General features: G+C 39.1%; 1 protein-coding gene across 1 annotated transcript; it reads left to right on the top strand.

Moving 5' to 3' along the window:
* Positions 1 to 590: 590 nt before the first annotated feature.
* On the top strand, positions 591 to 3936 carry ran (RAN, member RAS oncogene family). The gene is given in 7 exon segments (NM_001200425.1): positions 591 to 645; positions 1433 to 1504; positions 2567 to 2651; positions 2854 to 2979; positions 3067 to 3254; positions 3417 to 3587; positions 3685 to 3936. Coding segments are annotated over 6 exon segments (648 nt in total). The 5' UTR covers positions 591 to 645; positions 1433 to 1471; the 3' UTR covers positions 3730 to 3936.
* Positions 3937 to 11759: the final 7823 nt, after the last annotated feature.

Here is an 11759-nt window from a genome sequence, read left to right as displayed (position 1 = left end):
AGAAGAAGTGAAATATTCGCAGGAAGATCATTATCAAATTATTCGTCGCAGTAAAAACACGTCCCACAGCGTGGCGATATTACATTATATATGTATATATATATATATATATATATATATATATATGTATATATATATGTATATGTATGTGCGTGTGTGTGTGTGTGTGTGTGTGTGTGTGTGTGTGTATGTATGTGTGTGTATGTGTATGTGTGTATGTGTGTGTGTGTGTGTGTGTGTATGTATGTATGTATGTATGTATGTGTATGTATGTATGTATGTATGTATGTATGTATATATATATATATATATATATATATATATGTATATATATGTATATATGTATATATATGTATATATATGTATATATATGTATGTATATATGTATATATATGTATATATATGTATATATATGTATGTATGTATATATATATATATATATATATATATGTATATATATATATATATACATACATACACACACACAGTATATAAGAGCGCGCGCGGGTTAAACCCCCCCCTCTTTGGTGTCACGTGACGCGGGCGGAAGCGTTTATGTGACCGGCGCACGCGGACTCCCGCGCGGGCGCTGCCATTTGGTCTTTTCTTTCTATCGCGTCGCGCGGAACACAAAGTGCTAAAGATGTAAGAGCGACCTGTTTTTTTTTTTTTAAACATTTATTTATTTCCTTTTCTACAAAACTCGAGCTTTGATGCAGCCGATATTTACCTTAACACTTTAACAGAAACGTTAGATAACTGTAATGGCGGTTTAATATTTTACTTGCTTGCTTGTATTTATAAAACGCTAGGCGTTGTATGCGCTACAGCTTTAGCATGGTGTTAGCATAGCTGTAGCTTAGCACGTCTTAGAAAATACGACACTTTTTTTTTTTTTTAACTTCAGTTCGTGTTGTATTTTCTCATGATTATTTTAGATATATATATTAACTCTTAGTTGCTGTACGTTTTTCTCAGGGCGAACAGAAGCGTTTGAGGCCTAGCGTGTATGTGTTTTTAGGGCAGAGCCTGTTAGCTTTAGCATGATTAGCGAGTTAGCATTGGAAAAGCGGGTTTTGTTCCAGTTGAAACCAGTAAAGTGCGGCAACGCGCTGCAGCCTCAGTCTTTACACGGAATAAACTCTTGTACGGCACTGATTCGGTTTAGAGGAGATGGTGTGATGTTTGAGAGCTGAAGGCCTGTGAGAATTTTAATCCAGCATGTTTTCTTACTTTAACACGCATTTATTTAACTGCAGTGCGTGTGCACACGCTGTTGGCCGCCTGTGCGCCATTTAGAGTGCGTGTGTTTTGGGGGCCATCAGGAGTTTTAGAAAGATGTTGAGTGTGGATTTTGTGTTCCGGCCCTCTTGTCTGATCTTCATAACCATCCCGCCATCTCTCTCTCTCTCTCTCTCTCGCACACACACAGAGTCCCGCTGCTGAGTCACAATTTAACACACTCCCGGCCATGGCAGAGAACGACCCACAAGTTCAGTTTAAGGTAAACTTCATTTTTATCTTCCTGTCTCTTTATGTAAGGAATTTATGTAATGATGACATTACTGATGTAATGTCCAGCTTGGGGGGGGACAAAAGATTCACGTGAATGACATCACAGCTAGCTGAATAGTTTCATATCTGAGTTGGGGGTTTTTTTTTGTTTTTTTGTTTTTTTTTCTGGTGCAGATCTAGAAAAATAAATCTACATTTTGAAAGGCATCTTGTTTCTGTACCTGGTTAAACTATGGCTGTTCAGTTACACTGCAGGTCTCAATGCCCAATTCAGAGATATTGACTATATAATCCGATTTATTTCATTTTTTGGGGATGACCTGCTTACTACTTATTTTAAGTGACCCGTATCCAATATCTGCATTTACACTACACTTTCTGAAACAATCCAAGGTAGACCCTTGGGCCAAAAAGGAAGTGAAAATGGTGCAATTTGCAATGGACTTGGATGAAAATATAATAAAATATAATATAAAAGGTTTTACTTTCCGGACCATGTTTAAAGGTAAGCAGAACACCGGCCTCCTAATGTGGAGAAGGAATGGAAAGAAAAAGAGGAGAGCCATTGAGTTGCATTTTTGGCGTTGGTGTCAACAACCATGGGTTGTTGTCGTTTGCTGTCATAGCGCCCCCCCCCCTTTGTTGTCTGGGAAGTGTCCGATCTACTTACATGTCAGATGTGAATGCACGTATCCGATTCATATCAGATTTATTTCTGCATATGAACGAGGCCTGGATCGGATCTGAGTATCAGAATCTCCAAGTGCTTTTCCTGCTTACACAGTCATGGGTTGTATCCGATCTGTGTCGTGGGAGGAAAAAAAAAATCAGAATTTGGTCACTTGAAGCATGCTGTGTGAACGCTGCCTTAGTGATGACTTGACACGGCCTCTGAAGTCGGGGCGTTCTGCACCGACATGGTGTCAAACATGATTGATTTATTTCTTCCGCATTTCTATGATGTGCTTAGTTGAGATCTAGAGACTCGAGGAACCTTATCGACGTGTGAAGTGTGCTTTCTGGTTTGTGTAACGGTTTCTCCCATCCACAGCTGGTCCTCGTAGGAGATGGAGGAACGGGGAAGACTACTTTCGTGAAGAGGCACTTGACAGGAGAGTTTGAAAAGAAATATGTTGGTACGTGTAAAAATATTGTGAATGTTTTCTGTGTAATAACTGGTTAATGAGGACAGATTTTATTCAACAATGTTGCATGTATGTGTTAAATATGATGTTTGAGTCATGGAATAAAATGCAGTGTGTGTGAGACATTTTTGTCCTCATTGTGGCGTTTGAGAATAAGCCATTCTAACTTGACTGAGCCCGTGTTTTCCCTCAGCGACTCTGGGTGTCGAAGTTCATCCCTTGGTCTTTCACACTAACAGAGGCGCTATCAAATACAACGTGTGGGACACAGCCGGACAGGAGAAGTTCGGAGGCTTGCGAGACGGATACTATATCCAAGGTACGGTTCTGCTCCTACGTCATGCGCTTTTGTAAAAGCTTTGGGCTTTGGCCGTAATGTTCCCTTCCTTTCTTTCCTCATCTCCAGCTCAGTGTGCGATCATCATGTTCGACGTAACCTCTCGAGTGACTTATAAGAATGTTCCCAACTGGCATCGTGACCTGGTGCGTGTGTGCGAGAACATTCCCATAGTGCTGTGCGGCAACAAAGTGGACATCAAGGACAGGAAGGTGAAAGCGAAGAGCATCGTGTTCCACCGCAAGAAGAACCTACAGGTATAGGGCATGCTGTGCAGCCCCCCCATCCCCCCTTTTTTTCATTATTTTTTTATTATTAATCTACGTATTAAATATAGATACAGCTTTAATCTTTGGCGCTGTAGAATAAATCTTCCGTTCATTACTGCGTAGTGAGTTGCATCATCTGTTCCATTTCAGTACTATGACATCTCCGCCAAGAGTAATTATAACTTCGAGAAGCCGTTCTTGTGGCTTGCGCGAAAGCTGATTGGAGATCCCAACTTGGAGTTTGTGGAGATGCCTGCCCTCGCCCCACCCGAAATCGCTATGGACCCATCACTTGCTGCACAGTACGAGCATGACCTAAAAGTAAGTGCACCTTTCTGAAGTAGTACAGGACTACACGGTGTGGTGTTGAAACATTTTGAGTATTGTCACGAACACTTGTGCATTTGTCTCGTTTTAGGTGGCATCAGAAACAGCTCTGCCAGATGAGGACGACGACCTCTAACATGTTAACCTTTGACTTTTTTTTTTTCTTCTCTCCCCCCCCCCCCCCTTTGTGGCATTGCTGGGTTTCCTCAGCAATCGGCGTTTGCCCCCTCCCCTCTCTTCTCCTCCGTTCCCCTTTTACTGTAAAACACCCTGCGCAGATATTTTTATTTTTCAAATTGTTCATTTTGTGTTTCAGACTGAATAAACTGAAGTTGTTGTCGAATTGTAGACATGCTTGTATTGATGCCACCATTCACTCACTCTAGGACACATTTGCGTTAACTTACAGTAATGTGCTTATACGCGCTCATCAGAGTGAGATTGGGTGTCCCAGTGCTTATTCTCCCTCTGTGTGGCTTTAAGCACTTGGAGAACAACTTTGAATAAAAACATTCTGAGTATACTTTGTCGGCTGGACCTTTTCATTTTCATCCAAGCAAATATTTAGTTGTATGACGTTATGTGGCTTAATATCTGTTCATTCATTAAAACTAAGGTTTTACTGGATTACTGTTGAAGATTGATTGACTTTTTTTTACTTTTTTTTTTTTTTTTTTTTTTTCTTCTTCTGATTTCATGGGAGTCCATGGGAAAAGGTGTAGCTCATATGCAAAACTGCCTTTTCATGGTTCACTACTTTTCATTGGAAGTCATAACCATGGAGGGCTTTGTAACATGCCTGCTACAGATAATGCCCCAAGAGCAATACATGTCTTATGTAAATCAGAATTGCGCACACACACAAATGTGGCATGCATTCTCTGTAGCATTAGGAGCACCACCCAAAGTGCTAGTGTTGGTATTTTTGCACATTTTATTGAGGTAAATGCACATGGTGCCTGTCGTGTACACTATGGGTCAAAAGTGTGTGGACACCTGACTGAAATGTTTCTTGTCTTAAAAACCTTTTGATCTGAAAGTATGATTTAAATGTTTGAAATCAGTGTTGTTGACAAAAATAATATAACGAACATATTCAGTTCTTTCATTAGATAACTAACATTTTATTTACAAAGAAAAACAAAAATATTTTTTAAATGGATGACGGTGAAATATTCCAAAAAGCAGGCAAGTGTCCAGTGTCGGTGTGAACTCCTTTAATACTGTTTAAAAAAACATCTCAGGGAAATTCCTCGTTGTCTACTTTGAAGATGCTAGAATAGTAAATTATTTAGATTCATTTTGGATATTTTTATCACAACATAATTACCATAGTTCCATTTGTGTTACTCCAGAGTTTTGATGATTTTAGTATTATCAAATGGGGGGGGGGGGCAAATAAAGAATGACTGTCTAAACTTTTGACAGGTAGTGTATATGTATGTCAGCTTGTATCGTGGTAGCTCATTGGTTTACAGTTCTGTGCTATTGCTAGTAAAGGTGAGTTTAAGTCTCAGAACTACCATGGACTCATTCTTGGTTGGGAGGAAACCCTCAATCTGCTTGGAGGATTTATCATTGGAACATATTCTACCTGCCTGTAAATCCTTTGGATTAAAGTCTCTGAATACTTTTAATGAAAAAGGAAGTATGACAGTACCACAATGATACCTGAATTTGATCCCAAATAATTAGATGGTTTATGATCCATTCATGCAAGAATATAGTATATTCTAAGGGTAATGCTCTGTCAGTGTGTTTAAGCCATAAATATACTGTTGAGGGATGTTTATCCTTTTTTATTTTTTTAGTTTTTAGACCTATTATTATAATGCGTGGAAAAGTGCCATGAAGGTCATTATGCGCCAGTAGGATCGTGTCTTACCTGATTGGCAACTTAATTTGACCGTTTTTCTGATGAGTCAGATGATCTAGTTCATAATTTGAACCACATTAGAAATGTCCTGTCTTCATTAGGTATGGAAGTGCATTTCTGACATGTAGGGGAAGAAATTGCCTAAGTATTTGTTTATATTTTTGCAGCAGCAGTACGTCAAAATTGTGACCTCAACATTCGGACATTTCTCAGAATCTTGTCTTATGATAGGGCTATGCAAGTAGTCAAAATAACGTGTGCTTTTGATTCGTGTCTAGTGCATAACTCAAAGCTGTTTAACATGATAACCCAGTTAACCAGCTTTGTTAATAGATAACTAACGTGATAGTTTGATAGCTAACATAGATACCTATTCAAATTGTGAATGCAGAATTATACTGCACCTTCTGTTCCAGTAAAACAGATCTGTTTTCTATATACCATCCAACAAAGAAATCCAGTTAGTTAGCTACATCACTTTGATTCTTTATTTGAAAGGAAGACCCAAGTGATTAGTGTCTGAAGAGTCAGAGGCCATGTTTATATATATATATATATATATATATAGTCAACATAATTCAATATCTTGGTATATCACATCAAAAAATGTTGAGATACAGTTACATTTTTAACATAAGTAAAATATTGAGTTAGAATTATGACAATACTGAAAAAAGCCATCTTAGCAAGTGGAAATAAATTGAATATAGTCAAACTTACAAAGCCCTCCACTAATATTGGCACCCTTGGTAAATATGAGCAAAGAAGGCTGTGAGAAATTATCTTTGTTGTTTGATCTTTTGATCTTTTGTTAAAAAAAAAAATCACAAAAATACTCTGCTCTCATGGATATCAAACAACTGCAAACACAACACAGGTTTAGCAAAAAATATTTATCTCACTTATTGGCACCCTTTTAGTCAATGCTTTGTGCTACCTCCTTTTGCCAAGATAACAGCTCTGAGTCTTCTCCTATAATGCCTGATGAGGTTGGAGAATACATGGCAAGGGATCTGAGAGCGTTCCTCCATACAGAATCTCTCCAGATCCTTCATATTTTGAGGTCCATGCTGGTGGAGTCTCCTCTTCAGTTCACGCCACAGGTTTTCTATGGGGTTCAGGTCAGGGGACTGGGATGGCCATGGCAAGAGCTTGATTTTGTGGTCAGTAACCTGTTTTTGTGTCGACTTTGATGTATGTTTTTGATCATTGTCCTGCAGGAAGATCCAACCATGGCCCATTTGAAGCTTTCTGTCAGAGGCAGTCAGATTTTCATTTATTATCTGTTGATATTTGATAGAGTCCATGATGCTGTGTATCCTAACAAAATGTCCAAGTCCTCTAACAGAAAAACAGCCGCAAAACATTAAAGATCCACCTCCATATTTAACCGTGGGCATGAGGTACTTTTCCATACGGCTACCTCTCTGTGTGCTCCAAAACCATTTGGCCTGTGTGTTACCTCATATTTATACCCCTGTGAAACAGGAAGTCATGGTTGAACAATTTCCTGTTCCTTGTCACCCAGGTGTGCTAAAAAAAAAAAAAGAGTAAAATATCACTAGTACGCAATATGTGTACAATTTTTTTTTTAATATCAATGGAAATATACTTCAAATATATTTTTCTCATATAAATTAATAGGGGTGCAAATAACTGTTGCACACATATATTTAAATAATATTCTATTGGCAGAACATTTGACTCATTTTAAGCATTTATTTCTAAAAAGAAGCAAAATGATCTGCCAATAGAATAAGAAAACGACAAGCTTGAAATGAGTAATAATGCCGGTAGGTTTAATAATCTTATATTTGGTTTATTGCAATCTTATAATAAGAAATATTCGATAATTTAACTATATTCAAGATAATGTCCCTTGCTAAGATGACTGTTTTTTGCTGTGTCATTATTTTCAGATAAAAAGCCAAGTATTTCAAACAATTTAAAGTTTTGACATGTTAGACTTTTAAAATAATAAGTCAACACATTTTTTGATATATTGCTGCTGCCAAAAAATAAAAGTAATGCAAAAAGAAAATAAAATGCACTGTTTTCTACCTGCCAGAAATGATGCACTTCAATAGCTAAATCGGCCAGATTTTCACCCCTGATCCTTCTTGATAAATTTTTGAACATCTTTTTTTATTTATTGAACAATCTTCTTGAACAATCTTTTTATTTATTGGACCAGAAATTAGTGGTTTAAGTCATACCCACAGTGATGGTCATATCAGGTAATATCTGCTCCATGCACACTCTCAACTAGACCCCCACAAGACCTCAATACTTGGTCCTCTTTTCTTTTTTTTTCTTTTATACCCGCTCTGTATGGCCTTCCATACCACTGTTATGCTCATGACATCCAAAGTCATTCTGTCCTCCCGCTCTCTCCTTTACACCATCAGGAAGACCCGGCCTCTTTTCTCCATGGACACCAGTCAGATGCTGGTGCAGTCCCTTGTCTCATTTTGAAATTGAACCACTACAACTCTCAGTAGTTTGCTGTAACTGATCCAGAATCCTGCTGCATGAACAGGTTCTCCCACATTCCTGCGTTCCCTCCACTGGCTCCCTGTAGTTGATCAGATTTAAAACGTTAATGCTCCCCTACTAATCCAAAATTTCTATATCGTGCTTCCTTCAAAGCATGGCCCAACTTGACCCACAACAAAGGCCGGTTTCACAAAGCGAGCTGGACAAACTCAGAGATGAAGAGTAAGTTTTGAGTTGACAAAACCAAACAAATCCAACCCGGGTTAAGTAAGGTTAACAGGATTCGTGATGCTGGTTATCTATGTTCTCAGTCAACCCAAGGGCCTGTACCATGAAGCCAGTTGAGATGGCTAGCCAGGTAAATTTCAATTCAGTTTGTGCCTACCCATGGGGGTATGAGTTTCAGGTGCCGTGAAAGTGGTTCGGCTTTTACCGGTGTTCATCATCATGGTAACTTACGCTTCACGGCTATCCTTTTCCAGAGTAGGTTATGTTCTGGGTAAGAGAACTCAAACCCAAAACTCAAACCCAGCTTGGACCAATCAGCTGTGAGCAAAGTGACATATAAGTGATGCAACTAATTTTCAACTTAGCGCAAATTGTAAGAAGAGCACTTCGCAGAGAAAGAGTTTTTAGGTATAGACAAAATCCCCTGGCTTTCCCTGATACTTACTTGCATTAAAGATATCGATTTTCTTTGGATGGAATCTCATATCTTTGTCAACTTCTTGAGCCGCACATTAAAAATCTGACACACCCTTACTGTACCGCAATCTATATATATATTTTTTTGCGAGTGGTACATATTTGCTCACGGCGTCATTATTCCTGTCCTAATATATTTTCATGAATTGATATTTATTTTTTAAATATTTCATTAAAACAATTTTCATTTATATTAAATGAAATGACATGAAATGAAATATGCTGGGGTTATAGGTTTTCGATTCGTTTATTCTCATTGTGAGCCGATAAAATAAACATAGGCATTTACCCAATCAGCAAATGATCCGTCAGCAATGTTCCTGAGCTTTGACAGCTGCAACGGTGTTCCTTTTTGCGGTTAGTGTGGGTTTAAACTTCTCATATTTCTGCAAAATATTTTCTTGCTTTTCAACTGGAAGTATGCTGCTTTTTCCATGTTGAATGCTATTGGTTGTTCGGTGCCGACATTACACTTTTATGTGCACACACTCGTGGACAAATCGTAGCTTAAGCCAGTGGTTCTCAAACTGGGGGCCATGGCCCCCCTGGTGAACCACCAGATGGAGCCTGATCTGACAGAGAAAGTTGATAACTAGTGTCATGGTACCAATTAATCCTGATTGGATTGGTTTGGGTTTGTCAACTCGAAATTAATCCCATAACCCTGAGTTTGTTCAACTACCTTCATGCTCCGGAGCAGGTTGGTCATGTAGTGTAAGTTACCATGGCGATGAAACCCGCTAAAAAACAATCCATCTTATTGAGACCCAAAAAACAGAGAAAACTCAAACTTACATGGGCAGCCACTGAAACCCAGGTGGTAGACTGAACTGCCCCTGGCCACCAGAACAGCTGAGTAACTTAAACAAACCAACAACAGCTACATAAAAATATAGCTGCAATCAGCAACTGGCGGGTCCAAGCACCAGAGTGCAGCAGTAGATGTTTTAGCCAGAATTGGCATGTACATGTTAAAACATACATGTGTACTTAGAGCTACATTGCACATGTGCAGTGGAATTATGCCACACTTTCTGTTTGTATGGTGTCACATGTCATTCGGTTGCCTTGTCATGGCATCACTGTTAAAGATATCAGACATTTCTTGGTAACTTATCACTGTGGTCATCTTGACATCATGCTGACCAAGTTTTGTTTGAATCTGATGAATCCCCTAGGAAGAGTGTTAAAAAGTTCTGTCAGAATGCATAATATCCAAAATGGCTGACTTCCAGTTGTTGAAGTGTCAAGGAGATCCATATACCCACTAAATTTGGTGCATGTAGGTAAAACTGGGTGCCCATAACTAAGAAAAAATATCAGACTGAGCCCCCAGGGTTTTGCTAGAACAAGATGATCAACATTTCTGAGGTTTCTGCCAGGTTTTGGTAGTTTTCGAGGATGCCAAGCACCTCAGAAATTTCTAAAGTATTGAATAATAATAAACAAAACAAGAGGGACCTGTGTATCCTTGATGCTTGGACCCTTAAAATCCATAATTGCTCTACTAACTCTCGTACATACTCATCGGTAACAGGATTTAGCATTAAATTATCAACAGATCATGATCATGATCATACCTAGATCAAGGTTTATTTAAGTCGTTTGCTAATGAATGCTAATAATATAAATGTAAATGTAATTGTTAGCCACAAGGGGGCGACAACCCCCCCAAAACGATCTCAATTCTAACAGTCAGCACGCATCTCAGGAATGCCATTGTTCAACCAACTATTAATGCAAATATCAATTGAATTAATCCATTTACACTGATCATGTGTTTGTGTTATAGTTCATCTTTATGGTTTCTGTTTGGAAAATCATATGCATATCATATGATGTAGAGCATGATGTAGGCTCACTTTTAAAACTGTTTACCTGTAGTTTCTCTATCCATCCATTTTCTATACCACTTATCCTGCAAGGTCATGGGGAACCTGGAGCCTATACCAGGGAGCATGGGGCACAAGGCGGGGTACACCCTGGACGGGGTACCAATCCATGATTCATACAGCTACACACATGCCAATCATGCATGTCTTTGGGGAGGAAACTGGAGAACCCGGAGGAGTTCTCCAGGGGAGAACATGCAATGGCAGGAATCGAACCCCCAACCCTGGAGGTGTGAAGTGAATGTACTAACCACTAAGCCACCATGTGCCCTTGTAGTTTTTCACAAGTTAAAATAAAGTAAGCGTAAATACAAATAAACCCCGATATATGTATTACAATTGTATTAAAATGTACATGTATATATTACAAAATTATTGTAATTTATTGCTTCTGTATATTTATTTCCTGTCAGTGTGCCTTGTAGTCTTTATATGAACAATGTACCACATGTTCCCAAATGTTTGTAGCATACTGTATATGTTGTTTTTTTGTTCCTTCATGTGTTCCTTTACCTCAGACACCAATCATACTTTTTACGAGTTATTTGTTGCTAGCAATGGCTGCATTTTGCTCTTAAATAACAGATAACAGGTTGGGGGGGAGGGGGGGGGGGGGGCATAAAATTAGCAAATACATAAAGTGTGATTAACCAGTATCCATGCTAACAGCATAAAGACATTAAAGGCGTTCTAATGATTTTTTTAAAACGCATTTGTTAAGTAATAATTAACCTTTTAAAAAGGAAGGAAAACTCGAGTTTCTTCTTCCCACGACTTGTGGAACATTACAAATATTTAATAGGAGTGATTTTTACCTGTCGCTGGCTTTTAGTGGTTAGCACGTTCGCCTCGCACCTCCAGGGTTGAGGGTTCGAATCCCGCCTCCCCCTGTGTGCACGGAGTGTGCGTGTTCTCCCCGTGCCTCGGGGTTTCCTCCGGGTACTCCGGTTTCCTCCTCCAGTCAAAAGACGTGCATTGTAGGATGATTGGCATTTCTGAACTGTGTGAATGGGTGTGCGAGTGTGCCCTGCGATGGGTAGGCGCCCCGTCCAGGGTGTCCTCCACTTTGTGCCTTCAGTTCCCTGGGATGGGTTCCAGGCTCCCCACGACCCTGTGTAGGATAAGAGGTATGGAAAATGGATGGATGGATTTTGACCTGTGTTGAGAATGTAGTTGATTTGGACACAAATGGTACCC

Source organism: Ictalurus punctatus, chromosome 8 (genome assembly GCF_001660625.3).
Source record: "Ictalurus punctatus breed USDA103 chromosome 8, Coco_2.0, whole genome shotgun sequence".
In the NCBI taxonomy this organism is placed as follows: domain Eukaryota; kingdom Metazoa; phylum Chordata; class Actinopteri; order Siluriformes; family Ictaluridae; genus Ictalurus; species Ictalurus punctatus.
The sequence above is the reverse complement of the archived record's forward strand: the minus strand, read 5'-3'. Positions and strand labels throughout refer to the sequence as shown.